This window comes from Epinephelus fuscoguttatus, linkage group LG7, assembly GCF_011397635.1.
Source record: "Epinephelus fuscoguttatus linkage group LG7, E.fuscoguttatus.final_Chr_v1".
NCBI classification, from domain to species: domain Eukaryota; kingdom Metazoa; phylum Chordata; class Actinopteri; order Perciformes; family Serranidae; genus Epinephelus; species Epinephelus fuscoguttatus.
In genome coordinates, this window is record NC_064758.1 from 36719715 (window position 1) to 36747187 (window position 27473).

A 27473-nucleotide genomic window follows, 5' to 3' on the forward strand; every position below is an offset into this window, starting at 1 on the left:
ATACTAGCATGACTCCATGATGACATGTGGGTATGTAATTGGACTCTTAAATTAATTTACATTTTTATATATTTCTAATTTGTGAAAGTGTGTATTTTCTTCATTCATTCAATAATTTGCAACACATGGGGTATGAGCTGTCTCTTTCTCAGCCATGCACTGTTGCAATTTCCTCTGTGTGGCAGATGGTAAACAGGAAGGAAATGAACAGAAGCCAGCATGGAGAGTTAGTGCTCTGCATGTGAGGATGAGGCTCAACAGAGGATGCAGCACACTGAAAGAAACAGTCCTCACATATAACCAGTGTGAGTGCATGTTCCAACACCAATGTTGTTACAATGCATGTGGTTGATAAAATTAAAAAATCCAGTCCCAGGCAGTGGTAGTGTGAGTACAGTTGGTACATTTCTGTCTTTTTGACGATGTTTTCTGTTGCCTCAGTTTGGTAATCACTTAACGTTTTGTAATCCTGTATGGGCCTCCCGACTGTTTGGAGTATGGCACTTTAATAAAAGCGTTCATTGTACGACATAATTATTTTCAGGTGTATACGAGTATGGTTCAGAATTTTATTTCCTGAAACGCACCCTTACAGCACCACTAAATGAGGTGTAACAGTGCTGCAACAAACACTTCACTTCGGTAAATCCAATCGAGCTATTTTCTTTGCTTCATCATCTTTATCAGTTCCTTATTTCAGTCAAGAAATAAAGATTAGATTCAAACTTTTCTTCAGCAGTAAATTCAGCAGAATAGCTTATTCGGGACTGAACATGTGAGACCTACGTGACAGGAAACATTCATTCATTGTCAAGCAATAACTCCAGACTCAGGGAATATTTAGCAATAGCACTTTATTGAACACAAACAACCCTAAGCCACAATACTGAATGACAAGACCAATTGGCTGCAGCAAACATTTTATAAAATAGATTCAGGTTTAATGTCACTAAATTGTTTGTTTTTTTTTTCTTTTAACGTCAGAAAGACAGATGCAGGTTTTTCCAAAACAGTGAATGATCTTTTACATATTTAACATTTTTGTAACAAATCATCATTCACATGTTCACACAAAGGAATAACAAGGCAAAGTGCTTTCAGGATTGCATTGTCGAAAAAACAAAAACAGAAAAATGAATGGCTTGAGGTTTAGGTGAGACAGTGGGTGGGCGGGTGACAGGGGTTGGGGTGGGGCTGGTCCTGTCCTGGATTAGGTGGTGGGTGGGTTGGTGGGGGGCCCTGGTCGGAAAACCTCAAACCTTTCACCTTGTCCTGTACCCCTTGTAGTTAAACTGAATGTAAAGTGTCAGGGCAGTGTGGAGAAAGATGCCTATGTAGCAGAATTTGGTTCGGAGTGGACAAATGGATTCGAAGGCATACGGCTCGTACAGAATTACAAATCCACCTTTACTATCTTCCTTGTGACAACCTGTGGTATGATTACAACTGCAGGGCAATCAATGGCTGACCCAGAATGAAGCTGTAAACGTTGAAATGATGCATACTATAGGGCTAGACAGGGAGTATACGCACAAGAGGAAACCAAAGAAATACATGTTGTTAAATAAAAAGCCAATGCATGGTTACTTATCTCCAAAAGAAAAAGAATCCTCTGACCATTCGCCACTGAATGTTAAAGGGGATAGACTATCATCATAATCTGCATCATAACATTGTCTGGCTTCACATTCCAGTGGTATTTTGTCGTATAAATGCTTCTCATAAATATTTTTTTTCAACGTCAAATAGACATATACACATACAGCACAACCAAGCACACTTCTTATGTATAACTACCATTGCTTATGATAAATCTGTATTCCCGTACTGTCAATAGACTTCTTTTTTTTTTTTTTTTTAGTCAGAACAGGTGGATAGACAAACAATACTCAAGGCTGCAAAACAAGGAGGTAGGAGAAATGCTACTGAAAAACAGCAAGTGATGCTAACATGATCGTTCACTTAAATAATCGTGAGATACACCAGGCTTCGGCTCGACTTCTTGAACCAGACTAGTGCCGACAGTTGCTATTCCAGTCAGCGTTCACGGAGCAGTGTGTAACAACTGTCATGTTAGACTTTTCACCTTTTTTAAAAAAAACAATGTGTAATCATGAGTTGACCTCCAAATTAAAGGTCCAGTGTGTAAGATTTAGGGGGATATAGTGGCATCTAGTGGTGAGGACTGCAGATTGCACCCTGCTAAACTTCTCTTAGAATTCCTTCAATATTTATTGTTCAGGGTTTTTTTGTTTTGTTTTGTTTTTTACATGGAACCGAGTTATCTGCGGAGGTCTCTTCCTCTCCAAAACGAACGGACCAGGTGTTTGAAACGGATAAAAACACTGAACTAAGCAGTTTCATGTTAGAAATCAGTGTTTCTACAAAGCTATTTGGCATGTCGGAGACGGGCCGCTAGCCCAGCACTTGCTAATGTGTGCGCACCTTTATTCTCGAATAACTTCATGGCCAATTCATAGTTTTCATGTCTATGTCCAGAAGTTTCCACTTTGGTCTAGGTGACGTAAATGTCGTCATCCACCCTGTCTGCGAAGGTCTGCACGGACCCTATGCGGACGCCCACCTGCAGCCCATTTTTTGTGACTGCGCAGACTGTACTCGTGGAGGGCGCAGACGATGACTTTCCACCCTCCAGTCCAGTCCAAAACACTGCTGTCAAACCAGCCACAGCTGCCCCATCACGGTGAAGATACTTTTAAGTTGGATATTCAACAGACATTCACTCCAGACCCAGCAGCGCTGTTTGGTTTCACTTTTACTGGTTGTCCACAGTAACAGGCTGGCAAGCTCACCTCGCAGCCCTCCTGTTTACGACAGGGGGCTGACACGGACCGTCAATTGTACTATAATAAAACCCTGTGCACATCCGCGAAATCGCAGCTGTTGACGGACATTCAATGCAGAAAGTATGACTGAGCCTTAAGATCCAGACAGTGAGGAGGTTATTTGGGAGACGAATTATCCACAGAGGTCTCTCCCTCTTTGAAAAAAACGGACGAGGTGATTTAAACCGGTAAAAACATTAATTAAAGGAGTATAGCAATTACACTCGTCCCCTCGTTATGGAGGGGCTGCTAACTACGGTGGCTGACGCAAACACGTGAATGGCTCTATCTAGTCGGTGTCTGGTTTGACGATTCTGGGCTATTGTAGAACAATTGCGCCCCCACTCCCTACGTCGATATCAATGGCTCATTCTAAGGTACCAAAAAACAACAATTCTCAGGTGATTACACACAAAAACATACTTATTATATTTTCAATTTCTGCCAATATATCCCCCTACGTCCCACACACTGGACCTTTAATGGGGCAATGTTATCTGTCTCTTCCTGATGGCTCCAGATACAGACTGGTGTAGCAGCTGTGGTGATTTACTAACTGAAGAAATCTTGGAGGCCCATTCTGTCTTAAAAAAAGAAAAAAAAAGTGTCTTAACCCTATATTTCCAGACTGGTCATATTCTAAATTGGCTAATTTCAACAGAGTAACTTCATTGGTCCTGTTGTCATCACAGGTGTAGAGACCACGCTGCTGGTGATGGCATTGACTCCTTTACACACAGTAGAATAGTATATTTGCAGATTTGTAAATGAGGTAATCAGCGTTAGGCTAAATAGGGAACCCTGTCATTGACACACATGCCCACTTCATTCACCAGCAAAAGCAAAGAAAAAAAAAAGGTTTCCTCAAATCAGCGGGACAGGACTGTGGAAAATGAAAATCAACTTTGGAATGTCGGGCAGACGAGCCAACTTTTAAATGTTTTTTTTGTGAAGGTGCACTGTGAAACTATTTGATTGTAACTCATCACATGCCCTGATTCAGAGTCCTTCCCCTCATGATAAGGGCTCCTTTGTATTTCCCCAGATAAGCCACTCAAAGTAAAACAGGCAACCCATTATCATCTTTTTTTTTTTTTTCAATTTGCAATGAATTAAGGCTGCCTCAGCAGCAGATCAATGCCTGCTTTAAGTCCAGTTGTGAGAGGATTGTTAATAGCTTGTGAGTTGCAATGAGGTGGCAACATCTACAGTGAAGCGGACTAAACATAAAAACATGAAAAGGGACTACCCACTACTAAAAAAAAAATCACAGAACATGCAGAATTACATCCTTTCCTACAGTAGGCTATTCCTAATAGCACATTCAAGGGGGCTCCTAATGGGCAAATTCTCTGATATGGCTCTGCTTTAGAGTAATCAAGCTCGGTGTGAGACTATTTCCATCGTGGGCTCACAGACGGAGCTCGTCTATAAGGTGCTCCATCAGAAGATTGCTGCCTTATTTCACCTGTGTCATTCACTTCAACAGGTTCAATAGTAAACACTGGAAAGTGTTGCTAACATTTGTTTTCCTTTGTGTAATTACATTTCCCCCCCCCCCAAGACACATCCTCTGCTGGTGAAAACAAACGGCACTTTCAAAGGGGAATGTTTCTCTAAAACCACAATCACAGGACCTCCAAGTAACAAATTCTGAAAACACATAGGCTATACAGTAGATATAAATCTCATGAGTTTCTTAACTGTACACGCTTTAGGCTACACGCTGAAAAGGGAGGGACACGTAAGAACCCTTAATGCTTAACATTAAAAACAAATATAAGGCATTTCATATTTCCTTTTATCCGCATACGTCACTGACAGCAGGTCTAAATATTTTTGAGAAAACATTTCATTCAAGGAGGAAGAGGATGCATATACACATCTACACATGCAAATGAACATGTCTACCGGCTATAAACCAGAAGTCCAAACTACAATACCATCAAAGTCCATCCTTAAGGATGGAAAAAAAACAAAACAACCGCACCTACTCAAATCTATCAGTCAACTTGTGCACAGTCCGTTCTGAGCAGGCAGCTTTTGAAGTCGGATATTGATCACAGTTTTAAGAATGGAATATCAAACACTCACACTATCAAACGCCACCTCTCTGAACACAAACAAAAGGACAACTTGAAATCCTTCATTTGCTACAGATGAGTGACTTTTGGTGTTAACAAAAAAGGGCATATTAAATAGTTTTTTTTTTTCAACAGAGGAAGCAATGATAAACAAAAGGTTATTGCACTTTTTATCTTTTGTCTATTTCAAACGAGGTCAGCTTGAGAGAAGATGATTCATGCCTTAATGTCGTGGTAAGACAACAAATGTTACGTCACTTCTATAGTATGATCACACTGTTATTAACACTGCACACAGCTACTACTGCAACCCTACTTGTAGTCAGTCTACCCTAAATAACACAAAGCAGTCTCTACAATCAATTTGCAACACAGTCACAACAAACAGCCTAAACTTGATCTTGAAACACAGGTACCGCATCGTTTCACAATTTGGCTTGTGAAGTTTACTAATCGTCGATGAATACCAAAGAGTTGAGAAGAACAATCAGAACGAAGCTCTGAAACTCCAGACGATGGTCTTTCTACAGTTAATGTGTTACTGACAATCAAACCTCATGTTCTCTGCACTCAGAGGAGGTGGATGTTTTTCCTCTTTGCCTAAATTTGGTCTATAGGCTCCTTCACTCCTTGGTGTTGCGAGAGCCAACTGAGCCCCGAGGTGCCTTCTTTGGATTTGTGCTTTCGTACTATTGATCCCCATCCGTTCAGTGTTTGATGTGCCCTAAATCGCATCAGTAATGTGCAATTTATTCTGCCACCCAAAAGGGAGCACTCAGTCACTGGAAATGCGTCATGAAATCCAGACTAATACAGAAGGAGTTATTTAGGCTTTTTTTTCTCAGATCACATAGGGCTGAAATAATCACGCTCAGAGGGAATAAGAGCCGATCTACTGTAGTCGTGTACTTTCAGTGTAATTTCTTTTTCCCATTATAAGGCTTCTGGGAAATACAAATGGAAGACCGTACCTTTCGGTAGTAATGAATAAAAGGCACCATGCCACCACTGTGCTTGATATTACACAGGTCCTATTGGTGGGGGGGTGGAGGGGGGGGAATTAATAACCAAGTGTTCAGGCAGGGAAGGCGGTCAAACTAGCATTAGTCATACAGTCAAATTGTATTGTTTTGACTTACAGAGGTAAAGTTTTATAGCTACCTTCATTTCCCACCTTGAATTAGACTGCACCCTTCACCCTAAATGACTTGCACCAGATAACATCTTAGTTGTAATGAAGAGAAACACGTTAAATAGGGTTAACTATGCTTTTCTGTTTTTAAAAAAAGGGCATGTTTGTGCATGTTTAGGTTCGACATGCATATTTTGAAAAGTCACTCACACACACACTATAAGAGAGAAATCTACACGACTGGCATCAGGAGAAACAAGGAGAAATCACAGAGGATAAATGTCAGCGTCATCACACATAAAGATCACTGATGAGGTAAAACTGCAGGTCCAATAAAAAGTACAAGGTGCAGTTGGCTGCCCCTCTGTAAGGTAGGAAACATGAGACATCAGCCGACACTAATCTAACACTTCCGCGTAGATACATCTCTGATTTAGGCTGGTTTAAGCAGAATTACACTACCCACGACAAGATGGACCACAAGATTTTAACTCTTTGTTAGCATAGCTGTACAAGCATTTTTCATAAGGATTTTCCTTTCCGTCCGACTTTTTTTTTTTCTCCTTTTTTTTGAGGTACACCACTTTTATCCCCAGTGTCATTTGGCTCTGGATGACGGAGAAGCCAAAGTTGATTGTTTACGAGTGAATTCTGAATTCATTCATTCACAGTGGCAAATATGGCGATATCCTAACCTCTCACGACAATCTCTGCACCATGGCAACCTTGAGCTATGTGCTACCTCAATTGATTTGTGTGCTTCTCGACACCCATCGATGTCTGTAAGACCAAAATTAGCCAAGAATCTTTTCTTTTTTTTAGCAATCCAACCAAGTAGCATAACTCTACAGGTGATGCAACTTATCAGGTACTGCCAGGTATCATTTCCTTTTTTCAGCTTTTAAGGCAAAAGGCTCAACAGTGGATCAGAGAGTTGAATTGAAATTTGCCATTTACTTCAAGTAAGAACCGAGACATCCATTGAGGCAAATCAATTCTATACTGTATATACCATGCTTTTTTTGGACATCAAAAATGTTATTTTTTTTCCACACACACACATTATAAACCGTCTTGTTAAACAAACACACAACCAAGGGATTGCTTTGCCAATACCAAAGGGACTAACTATGTTCTTCAAAAATGTCCAATTATACAATAGACTTCTACCAACACCAAATTTCAACAGAATACTTGCATTTAAGTACTAATATCCCATGCAAATATTTATATAGTTTTTCTTTGACTAGTATAATTGGTGAAAAGACATGCAGCTCCAAACACAAAACTGTAATAATCCTGCCTACTTCTGAATAAGTTACTGACCAAGTAAGTATGATTTATGTCTAAAGGCAAATAAAGGTTTCTATGGCACTAAATGGGTGTAGCTTAGGTGCATTTTTGTCAAATATAGGCTATTTTACGAGTATGTGTGATCATATCTACTGTAGACCTTTTTGTCCCTCTTGTTTTACTGTACTGTAAGGCAATCTCAATGGAATGGATGAACGTGAATGTTAAATTCATCTGAACTCTTGTCCTCTGTTTACCTTGTAGGCTACACTCCACACAAATATATATGTATAGAGAAAGAAGAGTGATATTATTCAACAACAGGAGGCCTATACTCCAACAATAATGCCAAAAAAACTATCCAGACCCTCAATGCAGGAAGACTACTACACATACTGTATAATATGTAGAGAATTAGGTTATTACATGCTACCTGTAAAATCATATCTACGCAAGACAAATGAAGAGCAACAGTTTAAAGTCGGGAGAAAGCAAATTGTCCTGCTCTAAACTGACCCTACATTCATTTCAGTCAGAAAATTCATGGCTCAGATTTGATGGTCAGACTGTAAACTGCTTGAACATATGCATAAATCCATTGCTGCTTTTCTAAGAGGTTTCCCCTCTTGACACATTTTGGCAAACAGGCCTTATTTGTGACCAAAGATTATAACATCTAACCCGCATTTAAATCTTCCATTGGCATTTATGCTATGATTTACTGAATTGGCCTAAATGGATGGCAGTGCAATATTTGTGCTGCACACTATTACACACACTCTCTATTGCTACAATTGGACCTTTCATTGCTTTCCGTTTCTGACACCAGATATATTGTATATATGCTCCGCTTGCTTAAATCGTCACTATATCAAAATTGTGATCTAGCTCCATGCACAATCACTCAAGTTATCACTGGTACACACAAATAAAAAAAGCATGTATAAGAATACTGTGATACAACAAAAGGATTCAGTTACAACTTGTATAGTTGCAGGGGCAATGGCTCCGTTTACTGGTCAGATAAGGACATCACAAGAGAAAAAAAAATCCCTGCCCAAACAGACCGGTCTGACAGCACCTACAGATGGCAGAGAGTGTATGTAGAGTATTTTGAGAAGCCTGCCTGAGGTGTCTGTTGAATCACTGGACTGACTTTAAGTGACTTAGGCTCTGTATTATTAACAGTAGGCTGGGTAATGTAACCTTGTCACTTTTATGGGCCTGATGCCCAGAAATAGATAACACACAAAAAAAGTCAGTGGGCAGTGGACACTGTCCCGGAGACACGTCGTCTTTTTTTTTTTTCTTTTTTTTTTTAAATAATGCATTGTTAGAGTACAATTTTGTTGCAGCCTTCGCTTGCCTTTTGCAACCCTACCTTCCTGTATTCAGCAGCAACACACATGCATGTAAACATAAGTACATACATTACATCTGCTCCATTTTGCACACTTAGAACCTGAATGTACTAAAGTGCGTGCTTGACTATCTAATTAAGTGCTGTGGGATTAGGGTTAAAAAGGAATTAAATCATGGAACATCCCATCAGAAAAAATGTAGACATAATCATCCTGCTGAGATCTGATTGGATTAATAAATTCTGCCTGCTGCTTCAGCACAGATCCTGAGATTACAAAAAAAAGTTATGTACCTAACCCTAATGTTAATACTAATACAAGTGTTCTCGTGAAAATTATAAATTGATCAGGAGAACAAAGGCTGGGGAATCACCAATTAGTTCCATTTCATTTCAGTCAGTTATGGAGGTCAATCGAAACTACGAATCTACAGCACTGACTCGGAGAAGTCACCGCTCTGAAATGGACTTTAGGAAAATGCGACAACGTGAAAAGACTTTTTTTTTCGCAGGGGATATTTAACAACATCGCCTAGTCTAGGTCCTCATCTCTCATCCAGTCAACTAATGTGTGCAATTGTGCCACTTCATTACCAGTGGATATGAAGTTATCACACCAATGAAAACAATCTGACTCAGTGTAATTTAACCACCAGCAGATGGTCTAAAAAAAACAACAAAATAGCATAGATATAACATCTAAAAGTCACAAACAGCTCTAGTGGTCCGATACAATCATCTTTAGTACCAGAAATGGGATGAGGAGACAAAAAAATGAACACCAAAAAAAGCACATATTTGGATTTCTGCTATTCCTGAAATCTAAACAACAGGTATTGGCCTAAGCAAAGATCCCTCTCCTTTTCCTCTTAGCCCTATTTGCCTCTATAAGGGATACCAACTCCCTGGTCATTGATAATGCCGGGACATATAAAGATACGCCGGGCAGATTTTTTCTTTTCTCCCACTAGATACTATGGGTGCAACTGTGGTTCAATGCTGTTGCGATCAAACGGGTGGAAAGATAATCAGTCTCAGGGCTCATCGTACTCTGCCATTACGCAATCCAACTGAAATGATGTGTTACGGAAGGCATGGGTCAAAAGGCATTTCATGAGATGCCATAAAGGCGATCCAGTGCATTTGTGTTGACACTGACAGTAAAATGCCCGGCACACACAGAGCCATTCGTTTAGTCTTTAGGTAAATTTTTCATGAAATAATAAAAACGAAGAAAAAAATAAAAGGAAAAAAAAAATCAAACACATTCCAGGGAAACAAAAGCCCTTGTGACAGTGATTGTCTATTCAATAAACAAAAAAAAGGCCAAAAGAAAATATTGCTTGAAAACTGCCCAATAAAAAATAGCAGACAATACTCTTATCTGTTCAAATTGATCTGAGTTGACCACCGAGAAGTTGAAGCTATTAGATGTTTAAGACTAGTTCACCAGCTCAGAGAAACACTCCTTTAGTGAGCTCGTTCAAAGCTGATGGCCGGTTCAACTTCAGTAACACAAAGAACAACAACAAAAGAAAAAAAAAACACGTCATGAGTGCCTAAAAACCAAAACTGATTGCTCTCTTTCGATAATTAGGCCATTCGAATTCTGAAATCTGTTCCAAAAAACACTGTTAAAGAGATGGGAAATAAATTGAAATGGCTTGTTCATTTATGTGCTCAGATATATGATGCTTTGATGAGGTGTTGTTGGCAGATATTACTAGTAAAGCCTTCATCTAGAAATAAACAAGGCCTCAGTCAGTCACTATCCTACAGTAGTTCTCCAGTCCTACAAAAAGAGAACATTAGGCCTACGGACCCTGGGTGAAGATGAAGCAGCTGCTAAACGAGTTGACGAGGTATATCAAGATCTATTGTCTTTCTCTATACAGTACAGTTCATCTCAAATAAATAATTTATAGCCATAATAGTGTTGATCAACTTTGGTCATAAGTTATATGCTTAGAAACATTCTAGCTTAACAAACACTTATTTAGCATCTTTAAAACATGAAGTCAGCATTAAGAACAAATCGATGTTAACAATGCCGACCCGAACATGGCTCTCCTTTGGAAGGAGACATGCTAATGTATTCAGCAGCATCACCAAATTATCGTAAAATGCCAAACGATTCTCGGCCGTACATTTAAAGTACACTATGGAATTAACATCTTTGTGACCCTTTTCCAAATTTCAGATTGTACTGTAGTACACAAGCATTGCACTCTTAAGCAAAAAAATTTAGATTTTTCCCTTGTGTGGTTCCTTCATAAAAATCTAGGCTAACGGACAATTAAAAACAAAAACAAAAAAATAAAGAGAAAAAATAATCAAAAAAACAAACAAAGAAACTCTTTGATCATTCTTTTGGGAAGGCTGTACGTTCCTCTACAAGGTCACCACAACTGATTAAACATGATATGACTTTTATATTGAGTGATATGACGAGAAAGATACAGAGATTTCCATGCTCTTAGATGTCGGTTATATAATTATGTCGACATGGTTTTAAAGGGTTAAATGATTTCGAGATGGCCAGATTGCTAGTGTTTGTTTTGGATGCCACACTTCATCCCAGTGACCTTGTAGAGCAATCCGCCTCTACGTATTAAGCACTACTAGGAGATGGAGGAATGGGATCTAATTGCATATTAGGTTTGACTGCACCTCAAGAGAAGACCAAACACTCACGCACACACAGACACACAAACACATACATACACAGAGAACAGACATGTGGGTGGGTGCTCTCCTGGTCCTCTGGGCCATGTTAAAGGGAGTCCCCCCCTGGTGGTGATGATGGTGATAGCAGCTGGCTGAGGGGGGCGCGTGACCTCACTCAGACAGACACCCGTCCAGGCCAACCGGTGCACCGTGACGGTCTTTGACGTAGCCGTTGTGGAGGCCGTTGCTGGGCAGGGGGGCGCAGGTGGCGGTGATGCCGCAGTGCTTCAGCAAGTTGAGACCCGGGGAGGGGGAGACGGTGGGGGAGGAGCAGGAGCAGGAGGAAGGGTCCCGCTGGGGGAAAGGCTTCATGGTAGAGAGGATCAGAGCCAGGCAGTCTGCCACATCCTTATTAGGAGCACAGGCCAGCGCTGGAGTGTGGCCTGAATGACAGACAACAAAGTTTGTCAGTAAACTCCTACATCAACCTACATTAGTTCAGGGTGTCTACGGGTATCAGACACTTAAATTCAATGTTTTTTTTAAGACCATAACTAGACCATTTTCATCAATCTTTAGACTGAATTTTTGATATTTTTTTAAGTTAAGCACTGCAAGTACAAAGAAGTAAGTACTATACAGGGTTTTTGTTCGCCGGTATATGTCGGCCTATTCAGCAGACGAAAAATACAACAGACAAAATGTACGCTGGGAAATATGCAGAATAAATAAATTAATTTATAGTATATTTAATAGCCTAATATCGTGTGAGCTATAAGATGGTATGTTGTCAAGACAACTTAAATGTAAACTTATATTATGCAGACCAGATTTTAGGATTTTATTAACAGACTGATCAATTTATCCACTGAAGCTGTACAGAGTGCGTCCCTGCCTCTTCAGAGCATAAGCACATCCATGGCAGTGAGCATGCTTGGTGTAGGTGACAGCACCAGGGATCATGTACTCCAGGACAAACTTAAGCACATTGTTGCCCTCCTCATAGATCAAACTGGAGATACGCTTCATCATGACGAGCCAGATGGCTAATAGAGGGCTAGCTGATTCCCAGCATGCTATCACTGAGGACTTAACGGCGACGCTTGGTGACTCTTTTAGCGAGCTTTTTTTCCTCCTTTGCCTCTGCCAATCATCTTCTCTGATTAGTTACTGTTAAATAGACCACTTCTTCATTTAGGCTTTTACTTCTCTTATTTCCAAGTTATACGTCTGATAGCTGTCCTATATGACTGGAGTTTTGGAATATAAATGGCCATTTTAGCCTTTAAAGAAAAAAAATGTAGCATGAACTCTGGTAGTATACATGTAGTCCTGGGTAGAGGTAGGTTTTATGTAGAAATATGTTTATTAGAGTGAGTTAGTTGAATCTACATTTTGCAAACAGGTAAGTGCAAGTATGAAGTAAAAATACAGCATTAGGTTCAGTGAATGATTTAAAGATTGTAAAATCAGAAACGTGGACTTTCATGCCGAAGAACTTGACTCATTTTGACAAAAAGATATAAAGAGATGGATAATAAGTTAGTTGAAACGTGACAATTAACACCTCACAATTTAAGACTATTTAAAGGGATATTTTGCAGATTTTCAACCTGCTTTGTATCATAACATTGTGGATAGTATGTGTAAGTGAACTATGGCAAACCAGCTCCCACATCTCCCTGCTCATCTCTCAGCTCAAATACACCAGGTGACACAAGGCGGATTTTCCCTGGCTCTAAGGCTGCTGTTCGAACTACAAATTATACTTCTTCATTTTTAAATGCCCGCCGCCACCGCAGACACCCAGAGTACAGAAACGGTCTTTCTTTCTTAAACTCCAATCAAACTGTAGAACGAGCCAATGCTGATCAAATATAAATCAAGATTCTGTTACCGCATTGCCTTCTCGCCTAAAATATTCTCAGTAATGCATTTTTGACTTACTCTTTAACTGTATAATGAGATTGTTTGCAACCAGTCAGCTGCCATATTGTTTTCTGTGTCAAACGTATGAGCTAGCATTACATCATCCATCACCAGGAGCATTTATTGGTCCGGTGCAGCACAATATATTCTGTTGGTTGCAGGTTTTCTACCTCCTAAGCAAAAGAAAATGCCATAACACTTTTTCCGCTTTCTCTGGTCATGTCCCACTACTTTAAAAAGTACTTGCATCATTCTACTGCATGGCAGCCCATTTTCAAGAAAAGACCATCTTTCTGGCAGTGAAATACTTCTTTAATAACTTTTAGGTGTAATATTTATAAAACTGAATTTAAGATATTTCCAACTTGGACCTGCAGACACCCTGTAGTCTCTTGTTTTACACGTGAAACCCAGGTCTGAATGCCTTTGTTCATCATCTGTGATGTTTTAGTTTTATGTAACAATAAAATTATAGCACACCACAGAGTGTCTCTCCAGTCGGGCTGCTGACAGCAGAGCACTCGATCACTCTGAATGGCAATAGAGGAGGCTGTAAGAGTGTCTGGTTTGGAGGTGGTTTTCGCAGACAGTCAGCGCGGGAGCTGAGAGCTTTCGATCAACCAACAGACACGAGTTGCCCTCTATTTCTTTTAACCATCTCGACTTCCATCACTTATTTTTGGTGTTAGATAATTTTTAGACAAGACTCAACAACAAGTTAACAGCCTGCCGTGCTGCTGCTCCTGCCTTCCTCAGTCTACAAGGTGCAGTGATCTGACTGAAAATGTGAGTTGACTCGGGGTAATCACAAGTGACAGCTCAAATAATGAACTGTTAATGGGCACCCCTGGTGTTAGTAAGTCTCTGATTTCAGACACCTTATAAAAAGGTGACAGTATGTCAGTGTCATGTTTACAGCTTGTTAGCAGCCCCCAAGGGTGTAATCTAAAACTGTGGTGTGTTGTGGGACACAGTCAGCAGAAAAGCACACATAACTTATTGCAAAAGAGCTACAACATTATAAATGTTGCAAGACTGATTAAAAAATCCAAACTCTTTATCACTACAATGTGACACAGCATTTTATCTGTAATCAGACTCGAGGGATAACAAAGCATAAAAAAGGCCTCACCTTCCTCATCCACAGCCAGCACAGTGGCTCCTCTACTCAGCAGTGCCTGCACCACCGTAGCCAGGCCATTACGTGCTGCAAGATGGAGGGGCCTGGAGGAGAACAGGGGAGAGTGTGAGAGACAGCTGGCAGATCTACTATTCATCAACTAGTTTGCAATTTAACATTAGAACATGTGAAGAATACCCAAAACGCTCCAGCCTCAGAGTGATGGCCAGATGTAAAACAGGGGAATGATTCAAATGCCAGCAGGACAAACAAGGCCTACACAGTGTTTACAGGCTATTGTCCTAACAGTGCTTTTGTAGAAATGTGTTCTTTGCCCAGTTTTGTTGATATAAATACATCAAGAGCTTCTCACATTTGCAGAGCGCTGTTGGTGGCATTTATAAGTGTGGGACTGTGGATCTCCCCCAGAATCAGCAGGGCACACATCTCATGAGCCTGAGGGAGAAAACAAAAGACAAGTCAAACAATGTGTGGGTTTCTGTTTATCAGAGTGGCTTTGTACTCAGAAAAGTGTACCAGCGTTACGCTCAGGTGTTATTGCTCAGCACACCACAGTGGAGCTCTCTGTGTACCTTGCTGCAGGCCAGGTGCAGGGCAGTGTTCTTGTTCTCATCCAGCAGTGTCAGGTCAGCCTTGGCCCGGTGAAGGAGGATAGCTGGACGACAGCAAGACACAAAGACATTTATTTCCTGCGACTACACGTGTCCTGATCTGACAATTATCATCAACAGACCTGTTCATGCCTGGAGTGCGACAAACAGCTAGGTATTCTTAAGAAAACAAACAAGAGGTTAAAGACTTACCCACGGTGCCACTGTGTCCCTTGTCAGCAGCCACCATCAGAGCAGAGCGTCCACTGTTGTCCACTGCGTTGATCTCTGTTCCATGGCGAAGCACCAGCTGAAGTCCCGCAACATCCTCGGCAAATGCAGCAGCATGCAGTGGGGTCCTACAGGCACAGACGGAGATAGTCCAAACCACTCAGTGTTTCCTCTAGATTGGCTGGGAGTGCTACCACAACCAAGCACTCATTCTACCACCTACTGCCACACCAAATTCCATTCTCAGATTTAACACTTTAAAGTTTCTTTTAATACAAAACAGTTAGCCGACTTTAAGAAATATTTATCAGTAATTGCTTGTTTTTTGAATCCACAGAAGCCACTCTCCTCTTTGGCGTGATTTTAGTCCACCGCACTTTACTTACTTTTTTTTTGTTTTTTTTTGTTTTTTGGTCAAGATTTTTAGAAAAGGGAGGTAAAAAATGGGGTATCCCATGCAGGAAAGGGTCCAGGCCAGACTCAAACCTCGGCTGCAGCTGTACGGACTGACTCTTAATGGTATAAGCTCTACCTGATGAGCTATCGGGCAACCCAGTCTTAATTTCAAATTAAAACACGTCACTTTAAAAGCTGGTTCCCGTTAGTCCTGCTATTTCCTTTATCCAAAACAGTGCGAAGGACACCAGGAGCAAATCTTAGCAGCTGAGTTTTCATTATCACGGAGAACAGTGACAGCAAAACAGTATCACTGACCTCTTATAACCAAATATTCTCCGGTCTAGTTCGGCTAAAACACCCATTGGCGTGTCGTTCACTACAGAGCCTCTTTCTAACCAGCAGCCTACTGACAACATTATCCTCACGTCACCTGTTAAACTGATTTAAGCAGTTTAGATTACAGACACTTGACTGTTCTGCTGTTATTTCAAGACGTGAACTAACCACAGAAACTTGTTCAGCTGCAGAATGAATATGGGGGAAGGACTGAAATGGATATACGGCATTATTTTTGGCATTAACATTTTTTTGCTGTATAATTTTAGGAGAAAACTGCAATTATTGTGTGATCAGAGCTGCAGCATTAGGGGCTGTGACAGGCTTTAAGTACAAAGCAGTAGGTCTTAACGACCGATTACTTGATAAAACAGAAGCAGGAGGAGGTGTAGGTGTCACCACAACCTCTATAATAATGAGAAATACCTGTGATATCAGCTTAAAAGGGTTGTATCTTTAGGATCTAATTTCTTTTTGAATCACAGTTGTACCTAAGTGAACAAGTTCAGTGTCTCACCTTCCTTTGGCATCTCTGGTGTTAATCATGTGGACCCCAGCAGACTCCAGCAGCCTCTCTGCAGCACCGCTGTGGCCATTCATCCTACAAACATGATGATGGAATTAATAAACTGATAAAACCTACAAGTTGTGCTGCTTATTTTTGACTAATTAGTGTTACACAGCAAGAGACAAGACAGGCGCATATTCCCACTCACAGAGCACAGTGCAGGGGGGTGAAAGGGTTTCCCTCTTCATGGATAAATGTTTTGAATTCAAGTAAAACCTCCAAACAGTCTTCATGCCCTGAGAACAAACGCAGTCAGCATTACAGGCAGCAGATGTTACAGTCACTAATTACAACAACCGGGGATTAGCAGTTTCCAGTCGATCAAACTGAGCAAACCTTTGTAAGCAGCCCAGTGTAATGGGGTGTATTGTTTGTTGTCCAGCAGTTTATCTTGTGGGTCTGTTGCCATGGCGGCCTGCACCAGACTGGCCAGGATCTCCGTGTGGCCTCTGGATGCAGCGTAGTGCAGCGGTGTCCTACCCTGGATGTCCCGACACAGTGCAGAAGCTTTGTGCTCCAGCAGGGCTGTCACACAGTCATCATGGCCCAACACCGCCTGAACAAATTATGAAAAAAAAATCCACTGACGATAAAAACAACTTAGACTGAGAGACATTAAAATTGTAACTTCTTCTTCTGTTATGTATTCTAGTTCTGGATCACAGCAGCATGAGTTAGATGGAGGCTACTTTCCTGGGCAGGGATTTCATATTCTCAGATTAGGAATGTTATTCGATACATATTTCATTAGATTTTTTTTAATCCATGACTGACGGAAATAGCTGTCCAGGAAACTGGTCTCTTGGTATGCCTTAGCTCTGTCTCACTGGTTCTTATGACTCTTTGACAGATGGTGCTAATAAGACTTTAAGACCATCCTTCTCTTCAGTTAATATTTTACTCTCTTGCTGACAGGGGAATGTCAGCTGTATCTTCAATGCTGACCTTTTTGCTTTAAGACTTAAAGCACCAATTAGTCTTATTTATTTTTTAAATTTTTTGTGGTGCTGATGATGCTCTGCTACAATATGTGGCCACTGAGTTTTTGACCTACCCCCCTGTGCAAAGCTGTACTGCCCCTCTTGTCCTTTGCATCTGGCAAGGCACCCTTCTCTAACAGGAAGTGGACACAGTCAGTGTGACCTCCCAGAACAGCTAGCATCAAAGGGGTCCTGAAAGGGACAGAAATGACAGTTAATATGTGTTTTGAACTGTGTGCTCTCTGGTCAAAGTAGCTTTCAGCATTAAACTGGTTTTGAAGGCTGAATGTGCAAACCGAAGTGACGCTTTTTCAAAGAAAACAACTCACTGGCCAAATTTGTCTGCAACGTTGGTGAGATCCCCCTCCTCCCCATAATCAATCATCATGCGCAGGCAGTCTGAGTGACCATTGGAAGCTGGTTGGAAACAACATACAGGTGAGAAAATAAAAAATTAAAATACATGTTTATTCCCTTTAACATTAACTGACACTCTTCAATCAGAAACGATGCTATGCAATGAAATCTTACCTGCAACATGAATTGGAGTCCACATGAGGCGGTTGTCATTGAGGAGACAGGAAGCCCCCTGAGCCAACAGCACCTCCACACAGCGGGCGTAGCCTTTCTGGGCAGCCAAGTAGAGCACAGAACGCCCTGCAGCATCCTGCATGTCCACATAGGCTGCGGTCTCCGTCAGCACACGCAGCGCCTGCCAATGGCCCTTATCAGCCTGAGAGAGCAGAGGGGAGCGGTCACAACTTTGTATGGAATCAACATTAAGAGGCTGATTATAATCGGTGTCTCGACCCAGAGAGTTGGTTAAATGTGAGACACTTACAGCAAGATGCAGTGGACTGACTGGAATACTGCTCTCTATGTCTCCTAGTGCATTAAAGGACATCTCCAGGAGCTGAAAAATCAACCGAAACACTGGATTTAATTCAATTTCTCGCTGGAAAACAGTAAAGCACATCATGCTAAACATATTAATATTATTCAAAAGCTATTTCTGAACCCTTTTCATCATGCACAGCCTGCAGACATGATCCTATTAACTAATCCTGTTGGCTAAACAACACTTCTGGAAACATATTTCAGTCAGCTAGAGCACAGAATAAATAAAACTGATGATCTGAAAAGGTCTTACGTCTACCATAGACCAGAGTTTGAAGGGAACCTGTTTGGTTTATGCTGACATATAAAACTTATAAAACCTCTGTTGCAATTGTGTGTTCGTGAAATTAATAATGAATTTATTTTTCAGCATTTTGTCATATAATCAAGTATAGCATTAATGCAAAAATAACCTGAAATGTTTCATTATTATTTTAGGGCCATATTGCACATCCCCGACAAGTTTTGAATAACACATACTACAGATTTGACCCAGATTAAAACCAAAACTGGAGTACAAGATCTAATCTGATTTCAACCCATTTTCTAAACTTGATCCACTCCGATAGCTAAAATCTTATCCGATTATGTCTGAACCACTGGGCCCTTGAGTGCAACATATGCGTGAGTGTATGCAATGTGTGACACGACTGATTAATGCATGTGCCAAGTTAAGTTGTGGTGTGATTTCAGGAAAAAAAAAAAAGAACAACTCACCAGCTCCAGGTTCTGTTTGTTGCCATGGTAAGCTGCATAGTGAACAGCACTGTAACCCTTTGAGTTGACCATCGATGGATCAGCACCATTGTCCAAAAGATGCTCCAAGCAGCTGTTGTTAAAAGACGACACAAAGTGTAGAGAGAGGATAAAGAAGAGATTTAATTCAGGGGCCTTTAGGCACAAATGTTTTCTGTTAACACACTTACTGTCAGGTTATTGAATTTAAAGCCTTCATCACATTAGTCATGGGTCTGATGCACGAGAGGAAAGATAAGGAAACAACAACTCACAAGTACGACTCCTTCGCCTCATCCTCATCATTCTGATGGTTCCCAGAAAAATGACGATCAACTCTGAAAAGAACCAGAAATACTTTTATTTAATAAACGTTGTTGAGGACTGTGCAACATACACATCACTGCGAAGCCACATATTCCTCAGTGTGTTGTTCAGATAGTTACACTGCCATGTAAGGAAGCTTGTTGTTGCTCAGCAGGTGTGTCACAATAACAGACATTTAGTAGTTGATACCAATATCAGTTTCTCATTCAGTGACAGTGACATAACAAGTTAACTGCACTCACGACGGATCAGAGATGTGCAACAACATTTTTTTGCTGATAGTAGATATCAAACGAAAGCCAGAGACTGCCGCATATTAAGTATCCGTGAGCTGTAAATTCACCACTTCTACACAGAAGGCAGAAGAAAATGTTATTTTGCTGCAAAGCCTCTCCTCCTCGGTGCCGTGTCTGCATCTGCCTGTACCACAGAGCAGTGTGTCAGTGAGGAGCGCTCACTCTGCAGCAAAATCTGGACCGGAAAAACCCCACAACAAAACAAAAAAGACAAAACAAAACAAAAAAACTGCTCAACTTGAGGCAACCATGGTCGACTGAGGAGTTTGCAACTGATGATTGGTATTTCAGACTTTCAGAGGGCAGCCCTAATATTGACATGTTGTTGTCGTTGTTGTTCAGCACTTGTACAAGTAGGACGTGAAGATTGGCCTTAAGGTAGGCTATTTGTCTCACCCTACTCCACTGTGATTGGATGGCTTGTTAAAAAGCAACAGTGACGAGTGCAGCATTTTACTCAAAGCGGAACATTTTTCAACTCTCAGCCACCATAAAAAAAGTATTCAATGCAGAAAAGATGCTCACTCTGCTGATGTTTGTTCAGACTAGAGCACTGCCCTTTCCCATTCAAGCACTGCAGGCATGCAGAGGTAGGTTTTATGTAGGAATATCAGGGATGCAAGATATTGGATTTTTTGCTGATATCCTATATATGATAAATGTAACAACTCATTTGACTGATAACCAATACTGATAGTTCATTTTAAAGCCAATATTGACTGATACCGATTACGTGCCGATATTATTGCGCATCCCTAAGGAATATGGTTACTGGCATGAATAAGGTTAATCTACGTTTTGCCAACACTTGAGTACAAGTATAAAGTAAAATATTAAGTTTAGAGGTAGGTTTAAATGTTTGTAACATCAGAAATATGGACTTTCATGGAGAAGAGCTTGACTCATTTTGACAACAAGAAATTAATAAATTGATAAATTAAATTAGATATAAAGATTCGATTCAATTAAGACGTTTCAACTTCAAGTTTAAGACCACTGTAATGACTGATGATCTAATACTTAATTGAATTTAAGACATTTTAAGCCTTTTAAAAGGCCTGCAGACACCCTGAGTGCATCCTCCAGTACCTAAGGCACCGGAGAAAAACGAGTGCCGTCACGTTTTCATTATTTTGGCATCGACCTGGTACTAAATTACTGGTTCTCGTGACATCCCTGTTGCTCAAAAGTGAATGCAATCAGACTTTGAAACCAAATATTCAGCAAACAGCTTGAACTGAATAAGTATGAGTAATGAGAGAAAACACAAAAAGCTGAGAAAGATAAGGTCAACAAACAAAATACTTTTTGTTCACCAACTGTTTAAATTTCATAATCCACCTGCCAGTTTGACAGTTTCATCAGTCAATCAGTGTTCTGGAACAAGAGTTGATTTCCTGCCAGACTCGAACAGAATTTGGTCGCTTGTGTTGCTTCTGGTGTTTCAGTGCCAACACAGAAGGAGACAAACAAGTTTTCAAACCTGCTGAAGGCTTGGGAGGCGGCAGAGTAGTGCAGGGGAGTACAGCCCGTCTGGTCAGGCTCGTTGACCTCAGCGCCAGCGCTCACCAGGGTCACAGTGCACTGGTACCTCCCATTAGCAGCCGCATAGTGCAACGGTGTCCTGTAGAGAGGATGCAAGCGGAGAGAGTACAGTCACTCAGAATAGTTACATGATTGACTTAGCACTTCAAATAATGTTAGCAAACTGAAAAACACAGATTAGGGAAAACTCACCTTCCCATTATGTCCCTCTTATTCAAGTCGGTACCGCTACTTAGGAGCAAGTTCAGACATTCAACATTTCTGTAAAGAAAGATAATCATCGGAGAGAAATAAAGTTAAAGATGACATGTGATATGAGAACATTTTGGGTCATCTCTTGACTCCAGTGACAAAACAGATTCTGCATCTTACCCTCCAGAGGCAGCAGCGTGTAGACAGGTCCTCCCAAAGTTGTCAGGGGTGTTTATGTCAAACCCAGCCGAAAGTACATGCTCCTTACTCATGGATGAAACTATACTATACAGCTGACCTGTGGGGTAATGAACAAACAGGTGCCGGTCACAGCTATGTCCAAGTATATTGATATAAACATAGAGATAGAAGGTTAATCAACATGCACACTTTAATGGAAGACGAACCTGAGGAGAGTAACTTGCGACAACAGTCTGAAAACCCGTACAACACAGCTAAGTGCAAGGGGAACATTCCATGGATCCCACGTCTGGAAGAAACAAAGAGAGAACATCTTAGCAATGAAATAGTCAATGGTAATAATGTAACCCCATTTAAACCTAACTGTTTTATAGCACGATACATATACATTAATGCTTCTTTGTATTAATGGCTGTGCTTCACTGTGTTTTTACAACCTCGTGGCACAGCTATACGTATCAGTTATACCACTAAAAGCATTTCCGATACCTGGCCGTGTCTGCTCCGTTGGTCATCAGAGTGCTGATCAGCAGTTCATGGCCGTACTTAGCAGCAACGTGGAGAGGAGTATTGCCATACTTATCCACACAATCAATTTCCCCACCTGATGGAAAGCAGAGAGAATAAAAGACCCATTAGGAGGAGCAGGGTTTGAAATGCCACGCCAACTTGCACAGTAAAATTTGAGCTGTTTACGAAATTCTCAGCTCTACGTGTCGCAGTTTATCGGTAAAGCTGCCAACTATCAAGCCCTTGAATCTTTTCAAACACTCTCACACCACACGTCCATTTTGTAAGGGTGCTGATAAAACAAATCAAAAACTGATCACGACGCAGTGTGAAAAAGAGGATGCTGAGCGCAGAGACAGACAAGTCAACAGCAGCAATAGCACTGATCACTGTGGTACAGCAATTATTACACATCATATATAAATTAAGTGTGAGAGCTGCTCAAAATTCGTCCAAGACCATAGAAAATTTTAAGTAGTTTAACTGTACATGACTTTAATCTTTGTCTGATCCAGCTGCAGCTGTGGCGTAAGTGCTGAGGAAGAAGGAAAAAACAGCCTACACAAAATGGTGCAGTACAAAATGTTTGGTGCAGGTATTCTCGTGCTTGTACACAGAACAGAAAGTACTCTGAACCCTGCAGGAGAGAAAAGCCAGGACCAACATTTTCTCACAGATCAGTCAGACAGCACGGTCACGGTTACCATTTTGGATGAGGATCTGAGAGCGTGTGAAGCGTCCGTGAATGGCTGCCATGTGCAGGGGGCTCTTCCCTTCTTTGCTCTGAAAAACAGAATATAAAAATCATATTTTTTTCATTTTGGAGTGTCGTTGAGAGATCATTACATTTCACTAATTAGTAAAATGTTCACAGCAAGCTTCAGAAAGCTGCTACAACCAATGGAACATGGCTGATTTGACAACTGAGCATCTCTAACTCAATGTTCAATGCAGTGTTTCTGAAGGCAGAGGCAGCTAACATGTAGTTTCATCTCTAATTATCTGCCATTACTTAACATTTTTAAAAATTTGGAAGTGACAGGTCTCACACTGATTCTTATATTCTAACCAATGTTAGGTTTTCCTGTAAAATGAATTGAAATTGGGCAACAGCTTCATTTTCAAGGTCATGTAAGCTAGAAAAGAAAAACTGACCAATAACATATGAATCCTTAGATTTCTCATGCACTGCCTTTTCACACATACTAAGGCAATGATGTCATTTCTGGCAGCCATATGCATCTGCAAGATAAATTCCCCACCCCTACACATTCACAGAAAAACAGTTTCTATAGGCAGAAATATAATGTGTATTATCTTCATTTATTCTCCACATCCACCCCCATATATTAATTTAATTACTTTGGACTACAGCAACAATCCAAACACACACACACACACACACACACACACACACACACACACACGCTTTTCTTTGTGTCTCTAATTTGAAATCTAGTTTAATAAAAGATACACTATGTCTGCATGAAATTCATCTTTGGTAATAGCCTAACAAGATTAACTGTATTGCACTACCATACCAAGAGATATCATAAGAATCAATACTTCAGTTCCAAGTTCATACCACATCTTACGCGAACAAGTGCTCAACGACAACAAGAGAAAGGAGAAATATTTTAATATACTGTAGGCTATAAATTGACATATGTTTCCTTGCCCACAAAATCTCTGAAGGTACATAGACTAGTACTTTGCATTTGAGGCCTATCATCAAGGATTAATAACAAAATTTAAATTTAATTTAATATAAATGTTTTATAATGAAGGAGTGTATGTTAAAATACGTAGAATTTATAGCTCTGTATTTGTTATTTACCAGGGTATCAAATTGGATGTGGAGATTCGGGGATTTTCACTGGTGTTGGTACCGACTACTTAATTTCTGGTATCATGACATGCCTAAACACATCTGTACTTTCAGGGCAACAAAAATTTCCTTTAACACTTTATCACCTGATAACATAATTACTAATACCAAACAACTATGGTACAATAAGCAGAGTCAACTGTACAGTCATTTCCATTTTAGACTGTTCAGTGCATTTCATACCTGCTGGTTGACATCTGCCCCGTTGTTGACCAGCAACTCCAGACAGAGGGCACCGTTGGTGGAGACGGCAGCCAGGTGCAGAGGGGTGTAGCCGCACTTGTTGGGCTGGTTAACATTAGCTCCATGGTTCACCAGCTCGGTGGCCACAGCCTCCTGACCCATGTAGCAAGCCACATGGAGCGCAGTGTTTCCAAAGCCATTGGGCTCATCAATCTGACGGTGAAACACAAATGTGACACAACATCAGACCAAGCCTACAAGAGCCTGAGCGGAGGGATTCATGGACATCTTAAAATAAGTGTCAGAATACAGCGGATCATAAAAGACATTTAACGAAACACATAGTAATTTGGCAAGTTTAAAAATCAATATATAACAAAGGGTAAATCACTCACCTCTGTCCCCATCCTCAGTAGGTACTTTACAATTTCGATGTGACCACTTGCAGCAGCAGCATGGAGAGGTGTGTAGCCCTGCTTATCCTTGCAGCTCTTGTCTGCACTGCGGGACACCAGCAACTTCACAACCTCTGAATGCCCTACAGGAGACACCAAAAAAAAAAAAAAAAAAAATTCGTATTATCTCTAACAGTATTATCTCGAGTTCTATTGAATTTAACAGAGTCAAATCAGTAATGGCCACAAACAGACAACAATTGGCTCATTCAGTGACTGCGGTGTCTTTTACCACCAGATAATGACGTAAGGACTTGGCAATGTTTTTGCTCTTCATCAGAGTCAAACTTGTCATGAACAATAGGAGCATTTACTGCTATTAGACAATGAAAATGTGTGCTGTGCCGCCCTGGCAAAAAAGTGAAACTTGCTCACCCAAGTAAGCAGCACAATGGATAGGCTGTCTTTCCTTCTTGTCGATGGCACTCAGGTTGGCCCCTTTGTTCAGCAGCAGCTTCACCATCTGAAAGACAGATAAATTAAATCATAGAAAAAACACTCCTCTTTATTTAAGAACGTCTCTATAACAAAAGCCAATAACTCACCTCCTGGAACCCACTCTGAGCTGCGTGGTGCAGGGCAGTTCGGCCGGTGCGATCTGCCATGTTCAGGTTGCTCAGCTGGGTCAGCAGGGCCTCTGCGCAGCGTGTGGCACGGTTGGCAGCAGCCACATGCAGTGGTGTCTGCCAGAACTTGTCTCGTGCATTTGCCTCTGCTCCACGCCTCAGCAGCAGACCCACTGCCCTCTGGGGAGAGGGAGGCAATCACAAGAGCTTAAAGCATATATCATATCTGCAGTTTGCTGCGTTTCCTTCAGTCAGCACAATATTTCGGTGCATAAATCCTAATGAGTTCTGTAATCGCTGTGGGTGAATACATAATGGAATTAGAGGATGAAGTCATCTGACTGAGAGATAATGAGACTCCTCGAAATGGCAAAGGGATATGAGTTTATTGCTTACTTCATTCCTGGAAGCAGCCGCCCTGTGCAACGGGGTCAACCATACATGGTCTTTAGCATTTACAGTGGCACCTGGTAGTCACATAAAGAAAAACATTTTAGGGGTGATTAAGGTGAAAAGAGGAAAAAAGCACAGTGATCCAACAATAATGGAGATATTTGTTGGGGTGAGGACAAAGGGAAAAGTATGCACCACATTTAACCAACACACAGGACCCCAAGTTCGTAACACACAGCCATGTATCAGTGATGCAAACAGCTCACTCACCTGATTCAATGAGGAGGTCCATTATATGGACGTCACCCACACAGGCAGCAGCATGAAGTGGCGTACGGCGCTCTTGGTCCTTTTGGGATAAACATATAATCAATTACAGGAGATATGACGTATAGCCCTCGGGTTTAACGCTTATATTTTGCAGGGCCCGAGTCCTTTATGACATGAACCTGTTTGCAATGAAACTCAAAGTGCATCACACATACCAGTGCATTGACATCCTCCTTTTTGTGCAATAATAGTTGAACTTCTTCAGCATTACGATTGAAGATGGCCTGGACCAGAGGAGGCTGCAACACAGAAAATACCTGCTAAGTTACGTTGCATGCAATTACGTGAACGCTGATCCGGTGCAACGATTGGTGTTTTTCCATCACTCTAAGATTTATCTGAGCAGTACACATTTTGGTAAAGCAAATAAGTATTCAGTGAAATAGTAAAATATGCTATCGTGATGTTCAATGTTGTATTTAGTGTGTTTACTGTGGCGTTAAGTAGCCGAGTGCGAGTCTTGTTTCACCCCAGCAAATACACAGAGCCCTGGCTGAGGCCTACAGGCCCTTGTCTCCCTTCTTACGTCAGCTAGCCAAAAGGCTCTCGGTAGCTAGTTCTGCTCCAGAGCTGGCCCCGACCCAGACCAGGGCCTAGACTAGAGCACCAACACCATATATGTTAACACAGACACACCGAGCACCGGTAACCACAGGGAAATACACCGTTATGATCCCGCTGCCCACAAACATGCACCACCAATTAGCTAAATATGAAACAACTCGCCCCGCGGATAAGACGTAGTATGCTGCGCACAAGAGCAGGGCACTTCCAGCAAATAGACTGCGCCACAGCTCGAACACGGAGCGCTTTCTTTCAGCGTACCTGGTCTGCAATGTTGAGTACTCCCATCTCCCAAACTCAGCCAGGACGGAGCTCCTTCATGAGGATAAAACTTCGAGGTATATTGCGGTGCGCTACTGTATCCACTTTTCAGACTACACCCATAGCTGGTTGCAAAATGCGGTCTTGATCTGTCACTGTTGTTGTCTGTATCCAATGTCTGGTCTGACGATGCAGGCTACGATGGTGCTGGTCCGCCTACAGGCGTGGCGGTCTGTTTTCGACCCTGCGCGGGTGAAATGGCGCCATCGTGTGATAGGAACCGGTAAAGCATTTTAACAGAGGTGGCATCAGGGATAGCACTAACTGTGAGGTCAAGTAGAACTTCTAGGATTAGAGAGACACCAAAACAACTTTTTTTTTTAATGTGAAATTTCCAGGAGATTTTGGACCGATTTGGAATCTTATTATTCCTATTTTTTATTTTATTTTATTTTATTTTATTTATATTGGGAATCAGTATTGTTCAAATATCAAAACCAAAGGAAATGTTCCAGTTTTTTCCGTCTCCCCACCCTCTTTGTGGTGTGGTAGAGCAGAAAAACAAAACTCAACT

At 41.1% G+C, this 27473-nt stretch overlaps 1 protein-coding gene across 1 annotated transcript; it reads right to left on the reverse strand.

Moving 5' to 3' along the window:
- Positions 1-2241: 2241 nt before the first annotated feature.
- On the reverse strand, positions 2242-27081 carry ankrd52a (ankyrin repeat domain 52a). Its single transcript, XM_049580148.1, has 28 exons — positions 26900-27081; positions 26230-26313; positions 26015-26093; positions 25748-25818; positions 25331-25531; positions 25161-25248; positions 24726-24868; positions 24331-24543; positions 22964-23042; positions 22239-22353; positions 21956-22038; positions 21729-21846; positions 21549-21617; positions 21295-21435; positions 19464-19526; positions 19171-19282; positions 18398-18469; positions 18088-18289; positions 17886-17973; positions 17631-17748; positions 16913-17132; positions 16725-16812; positions 16526-16609; positions 15256-15401; positions 15025-15107; positions 14805-14887; positions 14444-14535; positions 2242-11825 (listed from the first exon to the last, which is right to left on the reverse strand). Exons 1-28 carry the CDS (start codon positions 26924-26926, stop codon positions 11554-11556), a joined length of 3234 nt encoding a protein of 1077 aa, XP_049436105.1. The 5' UTR covers positions 26927-27081; the 3' UTR covers positions 2242-11553.
- Positions 27082-27473: the final 392 nt, after the last annotated feature.

Bases quoted from the DNA above. Each gene is read 5' to 3' on its own strand.
- ankrd52a (XM_049580148.1), bottom strand. From the start codon at position 26,926: ATGGGAGTACTCAACATTGCAGACCAG. The intron at 26,314-26,899 runs GTACGCTGAAAG...TCTGTGTTGCAG, and splicing joins TACTCAACATTGCAGACCAG to CCTCCTCTGGTCCAGGCCAT. The intron at 18,290-18,397 runs GTAAGTGTCTCA...CTGCTCTCTCAG, and splicing joins TCAGTCCACTGCATCTTGCT to GCTGATAAGGGCCATTGGCA.